Source organism: Rhipicephalus microplus, chromosome 4 (assembly GCF_043290135.1).
Source record: "Rhipicephalus microplus isolate Deutch F79 chromosome 4, USDA_Rmic, whole genome shotgun sequence".
Classification (NCBI taxonomy): domain Eukaryota; kingdom Metazoa; phylum Arthropoda; class Arachnida; order Ixodida; family Ixodidae; genus Rhipicephalus; species Rhipicephalus microplus.
The window spans coordinates 168,586,580-168,605,714 of record NC_134703.1 but is presented as its reverse complement, the minus strand read 5'-3'; the positions used below and the strand labels follow the sequence as shown (position 1 = coordinate 168,605,714).

General features: G+C 45.4%; 2 protein-coding genes and 1 pseudogene across 6 annotated transcripts in view; 2 read left to right on the top strand and 1 right to left on the bottom strand.

The window, feature by feature from the left end:
* The window catches only part of LOC119172948 (cytoplasmic dynein 2 intermediate chain 1), a 97,282-nt gene extending 94,803 nt beyond the window's left edge, over positions 1 to 2,479 (top strand). For all 4 annotated transcript variants that reach the window (XM_075893853.1, XM_075893852.1, XM_075893856.1 and 1 more), the window contains one exon: positions 2,234 to 2,479. In XM_075893853.1, the coding sequence (XP_075749968.1) occupies positions 2,234 to 2,286 (53 nt within the window). In that variant the 3' untranslated portion in view covers positions 2,287 to 2,479. The remainder of the gene's footprint in view (positions 1 to 2,233) is intronic.
* A 2,234-nt stretch (positions 2,480 to 4,713) lies between these two features.
* The window catches only part of Rbcn-3B (WD repeat-containing protein Rbcn-3B), a 169,444-nt gene continuing 155,022 nt past the window's right edge, over positions 4,714 to 19,135 (top strand). For both annotated transcript variants that reach the window (XM_037423573.2, XM_037423571.2), the window contains exons 1-2: positions 4,714 to 4,849; positions 8,036 to 8,232. In XM_037423573.2, the coding sequence (XP_037279470.1) occupies positions 8,071 to 8,232 (162 nt within the window). In that variant the 5' untranslated portion in view covers positions 4,714 to 4,849; positions 8,036 to 8,070. The remainder of the gene's footprint in view (positions 4,850 to 8,035; positions 8,233 to 19,135) is intronic.
* LOC142814028 (uncharacterized) lies at positions 15,197 to 18,370 on the bottom strand (annotated as a pseudogene).

The window sequence follows — 19,135 nt, the reverse complement described above, 5'->3', positions numbered from 1 at the left end:
CATTGCTTCGCCTTTGCGGCAAGCTGTCGCTTTTTTAATGATTGGTGTGCCCACATCATTTTCAATACAATTTCACCCCGTCTATCACTACAACCCGCTAAAGGAGCATACGTTGACTGCTTTTCTATGAAGAGCCCTTATTCTCTATCACCACTTGTTTTTCAAAGCTGGCTTTGCCGCAGCAAGAGCATACGTGTGGAGAAGCCAGCTTGTCATGAACTTATGCATGACAATGGTACGCGTTATTAGGGTTGATTTGTTCTACCAACTTCCTCCTAATACTATAAAAAAGCGCTATAATTACTGGTAGCGGTGCTCAGACGACGGCATTCAATATAATGGCAGTCCCACGAACAATGACTCCTAGCGATTCTATTAAAAGAGAGCGAGTAGTTGACTCAAAATATGGCACTTGCAGCAAAGCAACCCCAGCACTTTTCCTTCAGCCAAGCAATCCCAACGCTTCCCGACACCTCCACCGTGATGCAGCCTCGCTTCGCACCCTCTAGACAAAATCCTGCTGACACCCATCATTGACCCCTACCTGAAAGTCATGGTTTATGTGGGCTGCCAACATGCAGTGACAATGGTTTAGGACATCGTCTTCTCGACATGACCATACCATGCCCTCAAAAACAGTAAAAAGGAGCATTAGATGCTTAAAGGAACACTAAAGAAACAAAAATATATTTTACATGTATTAGTGAATTACTCTTTCACAATACCAATATCACCACGCCTACCGCTGGAAAACGCTTGATGAGCGTGACGTCACAGATGTTGATGGCGTCTGCTATAGATCCTACGTAGTTACTAATTAGTAAAAATGAAGGGCATTATCCACTTAGGAGTACTGAAAATGCATAAGAACATAAGACTTTACATAATACATCTCAAGAAATTTCCTTGAACCAATGTCACCAAATACAAAAAATGTGCTTTGAAATTCCTGACGTCACGCGCGGAAATTTTGGTGTAAAAATGAAATGTGGAAGTCTGACCTTCATTTATTGTCTATTGATAGATCGATTGTGGGGAACCAACAAAATTAGTTACCAAAGTAGTACTCTGATAAGTACACACTATCGATCTAATTTGACTGATTGTTTAACTTTAGTGTTCCTTTCAATAACGTGGAAGTTGGCGATAGAGAGCACGCCGAGCTACTTCCAGCATTGCTCTTCAAGACATATACACAGCGCGACAAAAAGATGTGACAGCGGGAACGACACGACGTGGCATGACTGGCAACTTTTAAAGATGAATGCAAGTCAAGTATAGTATAGCTCAGCTAGTGACTTTCACCGCGACGCTTTAATTCTCTCGGTCTGACATAGCCAGCAGGAACACGAAGGTTAACGAACATGCCAGATAAAAGTTAGGGACTGCGTAACGAGCAGTGAAACAATAAATAGTATGTGTATATGATCCGACCTCCAGGTGCACTTGAGATACAATTAAGGTGTTTAGAGCCACGGAGGCAGCAGTATGAAAAATAAAACGGCCATTGTCGTAGTTAACTGCGTAAGACAAAAAGTAAAGCAGGGCACTCAGTACAGTGCGCATTGTGTATATAAGCGATGCTTGGTTGGGTTACCGAATGTATGCTAGGCGACAACGGATACTGCATAACTGTTCAAAAATTCCTGGCAAGAGAGGGTGCTACGTGAGAAGAGAATATGAGCAATCTAAAACGACAGAGTATTATACTGTGTGACAAAAGCAGAAAATCTGAAGGCATACAAGCTGCTTGTCAAAAATACGGCTACTGGTTAAGGTCGCTGGTAGAGCCAGAGACCTTTTTCAGTGCAGCGGGCATAGATAGGCCATGGAGTGGTCACAAATTGATGACGTCCATTGCGGTGGTCATGACGGCGGTAGATTTTTCATGTAGCTGCTACGCTGGTTCACCCATGTTTTTTGTATACCACACGTGTTTAGTGCTTTATTTTTTGTATGTTCTGGTTACACGCACAAAGACTGAATTTTCGGCGCACACCACATCACTACGCATGGGAAGCTTCGTGGTTGTTCAGTTTGATTCTGCTGTGATTACGCGCAGGATTCGAATGATCAAGCCTATTTCGGAACTTATGCGACCACAGCGATAAGGCTCTAATGTTCCATGCCCCATACATAAATGCCGACGCTTGAGCCTGGCACTACAGTCATATGCGTCCTTGGCGCGTTGATTCTGTATCAGTTGAGCAACATATGTTGTATCTCATTGCAGGCGTTGGCCATGGACGATGGTGTAGTGCAGGTGCATCTCATGGATCCCTCTGACAGCAGCCACCAGCCGAGTCGCGAGCAGATCCAGGAGAAGCTACTGACCCTGTAGGAATTAATAAAACATGTTTTCAGCTTCAACGCACTGGTTTGTTACGTTGGCACTGTCCGGTCGAGATACCACCAAAAAGTGTATTTTGATGAGCCTTATGATAAAAAAAAGAAAATAAAGGTGTAGATGAGATCCTGAGCTCGCGGGATTTCACACTATCTTCTGTATACGCGATTATTCATTTCACAAGTACTGCTAAAGGAATATCGATGGAGTTAGCGGCGAATTGTGGCAACGAAAGAGGGTAAGCATGAGCGCCCGCTGCGATAGAAGTGGCAGCATTGCAACACGCTGCGCTGTGGATGACGACACGCTGATAGCGAGAATTTTCAGGACCGTTCAAATTTCACATTCATTACTACTTGATTTGTAGCCTACGACACTGCCTGAGTATGCACTTTAAGAACTACAATTGTATACATAGGACAAAAGAGGTTTTAAAAAGAACTGAACAGGACCTGCAAAAGTCACATAAAAAGTGTGCAGTGGGAAGGCAGCAAAAAAAAAAAAAACAAGAAAACGAGCATTTCTGTGCTTTTCAGGAGGCGTAACTCTTCCCAATACTTGCCTTCATTTTGTTGTTTTTTATCATTTTGTTGTTTTTGTTGTCGTGTGGCAGTGGCGAAGCCCGAGGGGTGGTTTGGAGGGCAGTGAACACTCTATAACCACCTCGAATTTACAATATTTTGCATGTGTACATATCATCATCATCATCGTCGTCATCATCATTATTCTGACTAGGTCCACTGCAGAACAAAGGCCTCTCCCATGGTACGCCAGTCAACTCGGCTCTGTGCTTGCTGCTGCCAGTTTACATCCACAGACTTCATAATCTTATCTTCCCACCTAACCTTCTGTCTCCCCCTAACCCGCTTGCCTTATTTTGGAAATCCAATCAGCTACCCTTAATGACCCGCGGTTACCCTGCCTATGCGCTACATGCCCGGCCCATTTCCTCTTCTTCATTTCAACTATGATATCCTTAACCCCGGTTTGTTCTATAATCCACTATACTCTCTTCTTGTCTCTTAAGGTTACACCAACCATTTTCCTTTCAATTGCTCGCTGTGTCGTCCTCAATTTAGGCTGAACCTTCTTTGTAAGTCTCCAGGTTTCTGCTACGTAGCTAAGTACCGACAAGATACACCTGTTATATACCTTCCTCTAGGGATAGTAACAATCTACCTGTCATGATTTGAGAGTGCTTGTCAAATGTGCTCCACCCCATTCTTATTCTTCTGGTTACTTCAATCTCGTGGTTCGGCTCCACGGTCATTACCTGTCCTAAGTACACATAGTCTTCTACAACTTCAAGTGCACTATTACCTATCTTGAAGCGCTGCTCTCTTCAGAGGTTGTTGTACATTACTTTCGTTTTCTGCAGATTAATTTTAAGACCTACCTTTCTGCTTTCCTTGTCTAACTCCGTAATCATGAGTTGCAATTCGTCCCCTGAGTTACTCAGCAATGCAATCATCGGCGAAACGCAGGTTACTAAGGTACTCTCCATTAACTCTTATTCCTAACTGTTCGCATTTTAGGGACATATACGCGCCCACAAACACTGCACGAGCATGCTTATAGGAAAACCGGACTTCCAACTTTCCTCAATCCCGCACCCCATCCTCCTCTTCCTCGAAGAAAAAAGAAAGCAGAAGAAGCAATTCTGGCTGTACCTTTATTGCCGGGCACTTTACTGCCTGGACACTCTGACAAACCGCAAGCAAGTGTCGCAGGGTTCCGGAAACTAATAGTCCAACTTGCACAGGCGTCTAGCATCTCGCCGCTGTCAAAATGTGGTCTCCACGGCCTGGATTATACCAATGGAGCTCTGGGTGAGCAGTCGAATACTATAAGCACTTCACCACCGTGGCGGTTAGCAACTAATTATTAAAAATGCCTTCGTCTGCAATCGAAATACACACTGCAAGTATACGAATAATTCCTTATTGATCGATATCTAGGACTGTCTCCACATTGGTTTCATTTGCTCAAGATGACAATTTATTGCCTATTCTACTATTCTATTAGATTCTATTTGTTAGATACTGAATATAATATTAAAGATGAAAAGTCAAAGCCAGTTTCAGTGCCTTTCAATGGTGCGTTTTGAAGCCCACTCTAGAGAAATAGAAAGCTTTATTTATTAGAAAACATTTGTGGAGCAGTAAAAATATGGTTTAAATAATACCGCTTTTTTTAAAACAAGATGTGACGAGAGCGCCGCAGCGCCAAAAATTTCCGAAACTCTTGCGTTCACAATAACACTACATAAATAACTAGTAATTAATTCAAAAAGTTTTACTGCTAGATGAAAGTAATAATTTTTGTGGGATAACAAGAAGTTTTTCAAATGACACTGTTGCAATGATGGTAACTGCGGTTGAATACGGCCCATGAGATTGCACGAATGGAAAGCCGCTGGCAACACTGGACCTGCAGAAGAAGTTTTCCGCGTTAGCGAGCAAAAGCCTTCCCAGAGAATGTCTGCTACTTGCTAAAAACCAGGTGAGGATTCATCCTGTACTTTATCTTAAACCGCGATAAAATGCGTAAATCACGCCCGTGAACGCCGGTGGCCTGGATGCGATAGTCCTAAGGGGGGCCAGAGCCTTGTATTATCGTTCGATGCTCCATTCGATTGCGATCGCCGTCGTGTTGTTAACTTTGTTAATCACGCTCTCACACCATTTACGAGTGGTTTCGTGTGTCTAGCAGCCTTCCCTATTGATAAAGTCCACGAGGGAACTGTCGCTCATACGCTGATTGCGTTCACGCGGTTCACAGGGTGATTGAGCTTTCAGTTGAAACTAAACGTCAGCCGCGCCGGCTTTGGTATCGGTACGTTTCGGCCGTATATTTGGAGTGATGGAGTGTGAGCGAGTGATGGTTTACAATAACGCGCTAATAGTAAGCCGTTTTAAGTAGACGTCACTGGCGATACGCTACCATCACTGCGTCGACGCCGTGCACGCAGTAAGAGCCAGTTCTGTATTTACGTGCCCCGCCCCCTTTTTTTAAGGTGTCGTACTCCAAATTTTCAGTGAACGCAGTCTGATGGGTCGCATTGTTTAGCCCACGTAGAAGTTAAACACTGTTCGATTTCAGCCCAATTTTGACCGCGGGTGGTACCCTTCGAACTGTGTTCACAGGAGTAATCAGCGCAGCTTCCATGCGAGCGTGTTTTATTATTCAAAATATCTCAAGAGGTTTATTTGCTTGCTTGCTTACGCTGACCGTGGCGCTTATATCGTAGGTAATTCACTGTGAAGCGTTAATGTCAATAGCAATAGTACCATTTCGTAATAGTGATGTTTGGAAAGTAAAAAGATGAATGTCTTTCAGCTTGCATCACCTGTAAAAATTGCCTCATCGCAAAACACTTGATCACTGTCATGGCGTACAGAGATCAAGCAATTGCCAATTGATGACAATTTAGCACTGCAGTTGTAAGCTGGTTTATTCGTTTGGTTGTTTCAAGGCGAAATTGTAACAATTGGCTTGCGGAACATGAAGCTGAGTAATCGCTTGACTAGCTCGTACCACCTTAGCAGCAAAGCAAAAGCAACACACCAGCTAGTATTATTAGCACAGAATGCAATGGCACATATTTTTCTACATGGTTTTGAAGATTAGACAGAAGTAGAGTGCACGGAAATATAAACACAGCTGTCATTAGAGTGCTGGCAACACAACAAATGTGTGCAGGAAGGGAACTCTGAAGGAAAAAAATAATTAAAAAACATCTTGACTTTGATGTGAGTTAACTGCACAAAAATATAAGTACAGCCCTCATTACAGTGGTGGGATACCAAGAAGTGAGTACTCATAAACGAGTTAATGCAAAAAAGAAACAACTTGACTTGGGCACACTTATGCTCTAGAGGTGAAACCAGTAAAGGATTATTAAACAAAATTGTAAGAGAAAGAGCAATTATATACTGAATAAAACCTAATAAACAGTAATGTAATAAACAACCACAATGTCATGACAAACAAGACGTAAAAAAAAAGTACCAGACATCAATTTACTAGTGTAGGAGCTTGGGTTCATGATGGCAAATTTTACTGTGTGAGAACATAGGAAAATATGGGACAGAGTATAAATTCGTCATCATAAAAAAAGACGTTCAGGATTTCAAGATTTTAAAGAAAATCGCCACTTTCTTCAGTTAGGAGTGCCCCTGTTATTTTTAAAATAATCTAGATGTTCCATCGAACATTACAATAAAGTTATTTCAATCAATCCTCCATTAGAGGAAGTAGGATGTCGGGTGTCCACGAAGTTAACCGCTCATTACCGTAGTTCATGCGCAACCTAGGCTTTATATTAAGCTCCCATGTAGTTCGTGCAGGGATTGTTTTGCATAACATGTATCCAAGAATAGAGATGTGTTTATCTTATAGTGGCGTAGTATCTCTAGACATAGCTTGTGTCTGTATAACTGTTTGATAGGCAATATTTTGTAGCTTTTAAAATATGGTCGAGTACTTTTGTAGAGTAGAATTTTAGCGATTGTACACTTTTATTGCACTAGAAGAGAAGGTTTGGGACAGTCATCGTTGGCCACACCAAGCAACAGTACGCTAGTCGTGAAGGCATGGGAGCATAGTAAATTTTCAGCTTACTATTTGTAGGAACGTAGTACCTTAGTCCATTTAAAATGCCAATTCTTCTGGAAAGATCTTTCTATGTCATGTCAATTTGAGGCACCCAGGAAAGGAATGTTGGTATAGGAATGCTCAAGTCACAGTATATGTATTGCTGCAGAACTTGATAGAATGAAATGGTGCAACTGTTTACTATGCATTTGAGGCAATAAATTTGTATTGGTGTTTTGGGAATTGGCTGAATCAACAATTGAGTGATGCAAGCAGAACCCAATTTTCACTAGTAATATTGGAGAAAAGTTTAAATATAATGGTAAGCTTCTGTTATAGTTCAACAGGCTCTAAAGAAGCATCAATTGCTTTTTTAGTATGGGGTAAATTTTGACGTAAGATTGTCTGTATGATCCAGTATGGCTCTCATTTCTGTTTGTCTATTTATGACAGGCATGAATAATTAGTAAATAAATTTGATGTCATGAAAGATGCCCCTCTGATAATGTAAACTAAGCCAAGAGCATTACTGTAACACACAATTCATTAATTTAATGCTAATTGAGCTAGGGAGGCAGCTGCGCTTGTGTGTCCTGACATATTTAGGGAACTGGAGAAGAGACAAATAACATGAAAACAATACCACAGGCACTGTATTCCATCCTCGTACTTTTGTCTTCAGTTCCTGTGATGTTTAAAGATCACTGTGATGATGAAAAAACTCATCTAGATTAAGGTATTAGTACTGGGGCTATGAACCAGATCTCATTTACCCCATTATAGCCTCACGATAATGAAGTTGCACCTGACATGACAATGGCTTATGTCAGAAAGTTCGTTATAAGTGTACATCCGTAAAACGGTACAAATGGCAACACGATTCTTCGTTTACTTCATTACAACCGAAATGTGGTTATATCCATATTCATTATAAAAAGTACAACTGTATTCATAGCCATTGTGCCCGCTTTGCTTCATTGTTTTGAAACGGAGATATTACTCATGACATATGACCTCATGAGTAGAGAGTGATGGAACGGCGATTCTTACTGAGTCAATGTAGAATGATAGGCCGTCTTGCTGACTTTACAGTGTCTCACCATCCCGGTGATCGGCACGGCACCACCATGACCATCTCAAGCCAGCTGGTGGTACCCATGACGCTGTGGGGCAAGATTGCCCCCACCCACTGCATGTCGTCCGTGTTCATCACGAAGGACCAGAAGATGATCGTCACGGGCTGTAAGGACGGCCAGATATGCGTCTGGGACATTGTGGACGGAGCCAAGGTAGGCCTTTGTGTGCTTCCCTTGTCACTGCAGGGAAGGCAGTTATGTTTTTACTTGGTGCTTCACAGTAAGATGTCATGTGATGTGTGACAGACACACGTGACAGCTTTCCTTATCGGAAAGTGCACATCCGAGAGTTTGCAAACTATTTTATTGCCCCTACTTCTTAGTATTGCAATGCACGTAAAGTATTGCTCCCACATGGTGGCATTGCAAAGCGTGCAGAGGTAATGCTCCCTTAGTAGATCACTCAGACATATGCCTGTTTGGTTAACATACAACCTTTTGCTGCGCTTATGATTTGGGGTACTGCCACATAACCATTTTTCGGGTGTCTTCAACTTGTCATCATTGAAACGAAGCTGTTAGGACTACATTGAAACGCCGCCACTAAGTAGTTCAAGAAAGCTGAATACTATCACCACTGTTACTAAAAAGAAACATACTAAACCCTAATTGTGTCTAAATGGCAGAATTAACTTTTTAAAATCTACCATTCGAGCAAAAGTGGTGGCTTAAATTGTGGGATTGGAGGTTGAATATCCTTTGGTCAGAGAGGCAAGAACCTGTTGCTTCAGGGATGAAAACAAGGCAAGGTTCAGAGCAGAACCAAAGTGGTGTAGTAACTCGATAATTGACACATCCTCATTGGGAACCTTCCTGGCTTGAATCAGTTGTAGTGTCCAGGAATGTTTTTGTGTTTTCATTAATGACATGATTGCAAGGCAGTACAATGCAAAACTAATTCAAGAATGGTGGCTGTTCACTGCATAAGTTCCTCGTTCAATATCTGACCATGTCAGCTGTGCTTTGATTGGGAGACATGCTGCAAATGCTCATGTAGCTCTCTTTTGTGGTTAAAACTAATAGAAGCTAGCTGCACTCCACTTCAAGAACGTGCATTTACTTTCATTACTTACACTGCTTGATTGGCTATTCTGTTTTCTTTGCTGTGGTAGCATAGCAGGTAGGTGCCACACGACTGCGCTCAAGGTCGCGGGTTATTTTTAGTGTACTGCGGCTGCATTTTGATGAGGTCACATTGGTACTTGCATTTATGTGCACGTTCAGAACCGCAGGTAGTCAGAATTGATGCAGAGTTCTCCTCTACGGTGTGCCTCATAATTATATTGAAACAACCTCGATGGGCGCATGAAGAGGACAAAGTCGAAGCGGGACTGGCCCACGAGCAGCTTGGTCTCCTCCTGTTGCTAGTGCTGAGCTGTACCTCTCGCAATCATTCCATTGTGTAAATGAATGCGTTCCATCATCACAGATCTGGTGGGAGGATAAGCCAGCTATGGTCAAGCGAGAGTGGAGGGCAGCCGTCTGCCAACAAGGGAACCGCAAGAGCACGAGCTTCACCTCAGCCGTCGACTAGTAGGCTTGCCACCACTATCTCAAGAGATGAACTTGTACGGTGACATCCGGCAGCTGACCGCGAGGGTGCCATTTTTCCACTTCTGAGAGCCACGCACATTCACAGGGAAACCTGGCGATGACGTTGAAGAATGGCTCAACCACTATCAACGGGTGAGCCGAGCCAATGGCTGGAATGCCCCAAGCCAGTTGTCCCACGTGGGTCTATTTCTCAACTTTAGTGCTTTAGTACGGATCGAGATTCACGAGGACACCTTGACAACATGAGACCAATTCATGGAGGAGATTAAGAAGTGCTTTGGCAACCCTGCGACGAAGAAGAAATGCGCAGAGAAAATGTTCTCGCAGAGAGCTCAAGCTTGTGGTGAGACTTGCAGAATGTACATTGCAGAGGTACTAAAATTGTGCAAGTGTGTGGATGCCAACATGATGGAAGAAGACAAGGTGGGCCACATTCTCAAAGAAATTGTGGAATACGTCTACCACATTCTCATTGGCAAGGAAAGTCTTGATTCTGGGGCCAATGTGATCGTGCACTGCCGAACGTTTGAGGCTTTAAAAACTCGCCGAATTACTACGAAGTTTGGACGCCTGGCCAATGTCATGACGGTCATCACTGTTGATGTGTGCCACGACTCCTTGCCTGCAGACCTTTCTTCAACGATTTGCCTCATTGTATGCGAGGAACTTCGTCGCCAGGTTTCTGTACCTGTGAATGCCTGAGAACCCCCGTGCGATACACCATCCACAAGCATTAATTCTGCGAGTTTCAACGAGTGCAGCTATCCCAACCACGGTCCTCAGCTATGGGCTTCACCACCGTGTTCTTCTGTAGAGCCACCTTATGCTCCCTGCAGTCATAACGGCTACACCGGCCATCCGCCTCCTTTGTGTCTCGGTGGGAACAGAGCGTCGCGTACCCTCAACATCCAGTGACCTTCTCTGTGGCTCGTGAATGGCTCGTCTGCTACCAGTGCAGTGTTAGTGGACATATCGCCGATTTTGCCCAATTCGACGTCATCAATGTTCGACATTGCCACAGAGAGTCACGATGTTTGTACGCCGAAGCCAATGGCATGACTACACCTCCTGGCCCCCAACCCAAATGACGAGCGGCACGCCCATCAGCTGAACAACCGGAGTGATTCGCCCGGGCCTGTGCGCAGCTTAAAGCCACCGTACCGATTTTCATTAAAGTATGCCTCCACCAGTTTCGATGCTTCAGAAGAAGGCCCATGTACCTGTTGACGATGTTCCCACGATGGAATTGATAGATACTGGCGCTAGTGTTTCTGTGATGAGTTTAGTTTTAAGCAACGACTTGGCCGCAAGGTTGTTTCATTGGGACAAACCTTCCACTTTTCGGGTACTGAGTGGCGCGTTCTTGCATCGAGTCGGTGTCTGCGCTGTGTCTGTTAGTGTTGCCGGTAAAACATTCAAGACGGAATTCACAGTACTGGCTCAATCAACGCACATAATTATACTTGGCATAGACTTTTTGCGAGAGTGTCTTGTGACTGGATTGTGAAGCAGGTGAGGTTCCGTTGTCTACTCTCGCCCAGCAGCCCGATTGTGAAAAAGGTAACCTCATTGTAGCTAAAGATGCCCTTCTGCCAGCGTGGTCCACAGCCAACGTACAAGTTGCCGCTTCGCGAAACAGGCTCGAGTTTTACTTCATGTGACATAGTGAGTGAGCAATTGTTCGTAGCTTGTGTCAAGAAAAACATCTTTGTACCATCCTGCGTTTTGTCTCTCGCAGACGAGAAGGCTCAATTGTGGGTGATAAACAGCTCACCCTAGTCTATTGTACTAGCGGCTGCTATGCACCTTGCCCTGTTTGAAAAGCAGAGCAGTATCTGCGTTGGAGCCTTAAGTGATCCTGAAAAGGGGGATCTTGATGAAACTTCTTGTATGGAAGCTGAATTCTCAAAAATGATAGCAGGTTCATTTTCTTGCAGAAGCGCAGAGTTCTGGTTGCACTACTGGTGAGGCAAGCTAAAGCATTTGATTTTGCACAGAAGGTGCATAGGGCGGAGATACCGACCGCGCACGCTCGTGACAAGATCGATACTTTCTCTGCTCATTCTCTTCAACAAAAGCACTATCACATTTCAGCGTCTGAGCACAAAGTTATTGCCTAAGAATTTAGCGAGATGCTAGCCGCCCATGTCATTCAAAAATCGTCTAGTCCCTAGGCTGCGCCTGTTATCTTGGTAAAGAAAAAAGACGGGTTCCGGAAGTTTTGCATTGATAATCGTCGTCTCAACTTTATAACCAAAAAGGACGTGTATCCCCTCCCTCGCATGGATGACGTCATTGACTGCCTGCATTCAGCTTATTTTTCTTCGGTAGACTTGTGATCTGGGTATTGGCAGATTCCCAAGGATCTGACTGATAAAGAAAAGACTGCTTTTGTTACTCCAGATGGTCTGTTTGAATTTATTGTTATGCCATTTGGCTTGTGTAATGCTCCGGCAAAATTTGAACGCTATATGGACACCATCTTAAGTGGGAAATTTGTTTATGTTACCTGGATGATGTGGTTATGTTTGGACGAACTTTCGAGGAACTAATCATCACCTCAACGTTGTAACATGTTAGGAGGAAGCTGCCTTGACACTGAACTAAAAAAAATGTCATTTTGGTGATCGTCAAACACTTGTTTTAGGACACCTTGTGAACAAAGCTGGCGTTTGGTTGGACCCGCAGAAAGTTGATGCCATCAGCAAGTTCAAGCAGCAGTGGTCTCTCCGGGAGCTGCGAAGCTTTCTGGGCTTATAATCTTATTTATGCCGCTTTGTGCCTAATTTTACTGAAATAGCCCAGCCACTGACTTACTTGCTGCACAAGGTCGTGCCTTTCCACTGGACACCAAATTGTGAGTCAGCGTTTAAACAGCTATAGTTCGTTCTCATTTCCGGGCCAAACTACACCACTTTGATCCCTCTGCGTCCACGGAAATTCATACCGATACCAGTGGAGTTAGTTTCGGCGCAGTTCTCATTCAACACCACAACAATGCTGAACATATCGTCGCTTATGCAATGTGGTCCCTGAGCAAAGCAGAGCGTAATTACAGTGCAGTCCACTTATAACGATACCACATATAACGATATATCGGTTATAACGATGGGTCGACTTAACAGTCTCATTTTATGCATTGGGGCTATGGGGAAAAAAAACCATATATAACGATATGTTATCCACCGCATATCGGATACAACGATGAAAAGTTTGCCGTGGGCGGCATGTTTCATTCAGAATAATCGTAACATTTAGATTGATAAGTTCCTCTGAAACGAACTATGCCGAGACAAAACGAAAAGTTAGCGTAGGCGAGTACGTGCCGCCACTGCAGCACAGCACCGGCAGCGCGTCCCGGCCGTTCAAAAAGCCGAGGAGAGCATCGCGAGTTGGCACGAGGCGCTACAGATGGCGCCAGCTGTGTCACGTTTTGCGCCTCGCCGCGCGTCGACCGCGGAGAGGCTGAGAGAATTAAAAAAAAAAAAAATGCGAAAAGCAAAGCGCCGCGGCTCCCCGCCTTCAACAACGGCTAGCCGGCAAGCTACTCGTAGCTTGCCGAACGAAAGCGGGAAAGAGAGAGAAAATAAAAAAAGCGAAAAGCAAAGCGGCGCGGCGGCATCGGGGCGGGGCCTCGTTGGCATTCCGGCTGTGTACCTCTGGCTGTGCTTTCTTCCTCCCACTGCTCCCACCCCGCCGTCGGTCAGTCTCTCTTCCTCAGCGAACCCGTGATGCGTTCTTCGGAGTAAGAAATAAAGTCTTGTTTTTGACATCCTACTATCTACAATATTTATTAATTGGTGAAAATAGCGAAATGAATCCTGGAGCTACAAAAGGTACGTCCGGCGACGATTTTTTGGCGGCAGTCCAGATATAACGATCACCGGTTATAACGATCCTATTTTTAGGTTTTCTCGATATCGTTATAAGTGGACTGCACTGTATATGGTTACAGAACTGAAGTGGCTAACCGTCGTTTTCGCCTACATAAGTTTCGCCCCTACATCTACAGTCGTCGCCTCTGAGTCATCACTGATCATCGCTCCTTTTGCTAATTTGTAGGCCTACATTACCCATCTGGTCGACTTGCACGATGGGTTCTACAATTACAAGAATTTGACTTCATTGTTTGCTACAAGAGCAGTAACCTTCACGCAGACGCTGACTGCCTGTCACGGCTTCTTCTACCAGCGACCGAGTGTGAAGCTGACAACTTTGACGGGTTTATCACCGCTATTGACTCTCGTTTCTCTGACATCGTGGCTTTCCAGGCAGTACAGCATGAGGACCGTTGCTTAGATGACCTGTTTGCCTCCGCGAATCATCCCGCTAATTCAAGCCCTTTTGTAGTTGACAATGCCGTCCTCTACAAGAAGATTTATTCAGGCCAAGGTGCCTGTTATGTCCCATCCTCGACGCCAGTTGTTATATCCCGACACCGGCACATGGTATCACATCTTTATTACTGAGGCGCACACTGCCAGCCTCAACACAAGCAGTACTAAACAGAATAACACCCTCCAGATACTGTGGACAGTATATGTACACACGCTATCTCTCGGCGCATGCGCAACTGGCAGTAGCTTGAGAGCATGCATACAAACCCCGCGACTGACGTCACAACACTTCCTTCACGCACAATTTTAGAAACTATCATAAGTCAGGCGCTCAGGTGGGCGCCGTTGCCTTGTGCTACGTCGTAAGGGAACCGGCTGCTCACGATTTTCGGGAAGTGAGAGTCTCGTGGGTGACGACGAATCTGAGCTTTGGTTGGTCGTCGATGTAGCATTTGTGATGTCCGATGCATGTGGTAGTTCCACTTCCGGTGGTGGGTCCTGTTGTGCCGTCGGTTCGATGTCCGATGGTCGCAAGTGGTCCGCGTGCACAAACCGCACTTTGTTTCGCACATACACTAAATACGTCGAAGAAGATTTCACACACGTCACTTCTCCAGGCCACCAGTTCACAAGTTGCCCACGCACAGAACGCACCAGTACACGATCACCAACAGCAAACACTCGAGGTAAACCTCGGAGCCTGTCAGCAGACTTTTTTATTTCTGCGGTCTTAGCTCTAATCTGATTTGTTACGTCCGGGCGCAGCAGCGACAATCGGGTCCGCAGCTTCCTTCTCACAAATAATTCAGCAGGGGTTCTTCCCGTGAAAGTGTGAGGTGTGGTTCGATAACAAAACACGAAGTTATCTATCCTGTGTTGCAGTGTTCTGTTTGTGCCCTTTTCCGAGTCTTCTAGCACTTGTTTGAGCAGTGCTTTTTTTGTTGTCTGAACTGCGCGCTCCGCCGCACCGTTAGACTGCGGATGGTACGGCGGCGTTAGTGTGTGCCTCACACCATTAGCTTGGAGGAATTCTTTGAACTCAGCTGCCCGAAACTGCGGCCCGTTGTCCGTCACTACCTCCAGCGGAAGGCCATGCGCCGCGAACCATGAACGCGCTACTTCAACGGTCTTCGCCGCGGTGGTTACACTCATTATCTTAATTTCAAGCCATTTGGAATAGGTGTCGATAGCGAGGAGAAACATCCTTCCCTTTTCTTCAGCGAAGTCTAAATGCACACGCTCCCACGGATTCTGGCATATTTGCCACGAGGACAAGGGTACGGGTTGAGCTGCAGGGAGAACCGTTTGGCATATTGCACATTTGCGCACTGTGTTTTCGAGGGCTTTGTCCATTCCCGGCCACCATACTACTGACCTCGCTAATGCTTTCATTCGGGTTATACCCAAGTGCTGTTCGTGCAGCAACTGCAAAACATTCTTGTGCAATGATTCCGGTACTACCACTCTGTTTGTCCATATAACGCACCCGTTGTCTACACTGAGCTCGAGCCGGCGTACCCAGAACGGCTTTAGCTGCTCCGACACGGTCTTGGGCCATCCATGCCAGATCACGTCGCGTACAGCCCTCAGCACTTTATCGCATCCTGTTTCTCGACTGACATCATTTGACGTTAAAGGCAAGTCGTTTAGTGCTGAAAAGTAGAAGATTTCTTCGCACTTGCTACCTGTGTCAGGTAGCGGTAAACAGGACAATGCGTCTGCATGCTGGATAGCTGATCCTGGTTTGTGTTTGATTCTATAGGTGTAGTCGGCCAAAAATGTCAGCCAACGATGCACTCGTGCCGTGGCTACTGCACTGCCCTGCCGTTTAGGGTCAAACAAAATTGTCAAAGGTTGGTGATCTGTTATTATGTTAAAGGGCCGTCCGTAAAGGTACTTATGAAATTTTTTTACAGCAAACACAATACTAAGTGCTTCTTTCTCAATCTGCCCATAGTTACGTTCGGCCGCTGATAATGACCGCGAAGCAAAAGAAACCGGTTTTTCCTCACCGTTCACCAAGTGCGATAGCACAGCCCCTAACCTGTAATCAGAAGCATCACATGTGATCCAGATTTCTTTTTTTACGTCATACAACTGCAACACAGTCTTATCAGTCAACAGTTCTTTGCATCTTTCGAATGCTTCATTACATTCGCGTGACCAGTGCCATGTAGTTTCTTTTCGCAACAAGTTGTGCAGTGGTTCCAAGATCGATGCTAAATTTGGCAAAAATTTTCTGTAGTAATTAATCAAACCTAAAAAGGCCTTCAACTGACTCACGTTAGTGGGCCTTGGCGCTTTTCTGATAGCTTCAACTTTTTCCGCTGTTGGGTGTAAGCCGTGCTTGTCGATCTCGTGTCCCAAGTATGTGACGCGTTGCTGAAAGAAGCTGCATTTCCTTGCGTTCACTTTTACGCCGTGTTTACTTAGGCGTTGAAGAACTTGCTCCACCCATTCATAACACTGCCCGTCGTTCTCACCAGCGATGACTACATCATCAATGTAGCACGCGGTTCCAGGCAGATTACGCAGTATCTGGTCCATGACCGCTTGGAAAATAGCTGGTGCGCACGCTACGCCATACGGCAAGCGGCGGAATCTAAACAGACCTAGGTGGGTGTTAATAGTGAGCAGTTCCTGCGCTTGTTTGTTTAGTTCGAGTTGCAAGTACGCTTTTGAGAGGTCTATGATAGAAAACACAGTTCCACCCTGAAGATTTGCGAATATGTCTTCAGGAAGTGGCAAGGGATACTGATCGACCTTGATGGCTGGGTTTACTGTGACGCGATAGTCGCCACATAATCTCAGTTCTTGAGTGTTCTTTTTTGGAACAATCACAAGAGGCGTTGCCCATGGACTATGTCTGACCTTATATATGACTCCAGCTTTTTCTAGCTTGACCAATTCTTGTTCAACGCGCTCGCGCAAAGCGTATGGCACTGGTCGCGCTTTCATAAAGACAGGGCGCGCGTCATCCTTCAATTCAATGCTGCATTCGAATCCCTTAATTGTACCAAAACCCGCGCCAAACACTTCGGGAAATTTCTCAGCAAGCAATGCCTCCTTAGCCACCACATTTACTGAAAATACTTCCTGCCAATTTATTTTGATTTTAGAAAGCCAATCTCGGCCAAACAACGTGGGCATTCTAGCACCCTGCGTTTCTTTCGCTATGACAAGTGGCAGTTCGAAACACTGGTCTTGGTATTGCACCTTTACATCCATAATACCAACAGTAGGGACCGTCGTGCCATTGTACGTGGCTAGTTTGACATTTGCTTGCCTGCAAGAGGCGTTTGGGAAGTGTTTAGCACACTCTGTTTCTGACATTATTGACACCGCTGCGCCCGTGTCAAGTTCCATGGGTATCACTTTATCATTTATGCAAACCTTGATTACAATGGCGGGCATACCTTCTTGGTGGTTCGTATTATACAGAGATAGCAGTTCGTTAGTATTTTCTTTCTCGCATTCTTCGCTCTCTACTCTATTTACAAGCTTAGATTTGCACATTTTAGCAACATGACCCCTTTTTGTACACTTATAACAGGTACTGTTCAGAAATCGGCAACTCACGGGTGAATGCTGTCCTCCGCAACGATGACACATTCTTTTCGTTTGTTCTTTCGCTGCCCCATTTTCCTTGTCCCAGCTGGACTGCGTCGGCGCTTCCCTCGAAGGTGCTTTACTCGGTTGTGAGATTTTCCGTTGCCAGTAGATGTCCTCCGTTTCTACAGCTGCTCCTTTAGAACTGGTTTGCAGCATTTCTTTCGTGTCTTGTGTTGCCGCTTCCATGGCCATGGCTACGCTGCATGCGCGTTCCCACGTTACTTCCTCGTCTGGCATTTCCAATAGCCTGCACCGTACTCCCTCGGTACGTATTCCAGCGACGAGCCGGTCACGCAATGCTTCGGTCAAAAAGGCACCGAATTCGCATGTTGCCGCGAGTTTCTTTAATTGGACTATAAAGTCTGCGACGGTCTCATGCGGCTCTTGCTTTCGCTGGTGAAAACGATACCTTTTGGTGACCACGGAGCGCTTGGGAGCGTAATGCTCCTTCAGAACGTCAACAACTTCCGTGAATGACGTCTCAGCTGGTGTTTTAGGCAGCAGCAAGCTCCGCAGCGTGACGTAGGCCTTCTCACCTATAGCCGTGAGAAAGATTGGAAGCTTCTTGTCTTCCGTGATGTCATTGGCCGCGGCAAATACTTCGAACCGCTCCAGGATTTTACCTCGAAGTTACCGTCCTCTTGTTGGAACTCGGGTAACTTACCGACAGTGGTCGCCATACTCAGTTCAAGCTGGTTAGAGTGGGATTCCTAGAAGCCTGCGGCGGATCCCATCCTCGTCGCCAGTTGTTATATCCCATCCTCGACGCCAGTTGTTATATCCCGACACCGGCACATGGTATCACATCTTTATTACTGAGGTGCACACTGCCAGCCTCAACACAAGCAGTACAAAACAGAATAACACCCTCCAGATACTGTGGACAGTATATGTACACACGCTATCTCTCGGCGCATGCGCAACTGGCAGTAGCTTGAGAGCATACATACAAACCCCGCGACTGACGTCACAACAGCGCCCATCTGCTTCTGGTAGTTCCACGCACTCTACATTTCCAAATTTTTCACTTCTGCCATGATGACGCAACCAGAGGACTCGTGTGCTTTGCTATAATGTTTCATCGCATTCAGCAAAGGTGTTACTGGCCCAAGATGCGACGCGACACGAAAAAATACGTAGCGGGTTACGAACAATGTCAACATCACAAGCGTCCCACGACTACTTCACCCAGACTTTTCCATCCCAAACCGCCTCCCAGCTCACCCTTCAAAATTGTTGGTGTCGACCTTCTAGGTCTGTTTCCGCGTTCAGCCAGTGCCAACCGATGGGTCATCATGTGTGTCGACCAACTGACGCACTATGCAGAAACTGCGGCAATACCTACTGCAATAGCCTTTCACGTGTTGCAGTTTATGCTTTGCTATATAGTTCTACGTCATGGCCCTTCACGAGTCGTCATTAGCGACGAGGGACGTCAGTTCGTCGCTGATGTCATTGAAGAGATCCTGCGTCTGTCTGCCAGCCAATTCCACAAAGCGACCCCGTATCATCCTCAGACGATTGGCCTCGGAGAGCGGACCAGCAGGACGCTA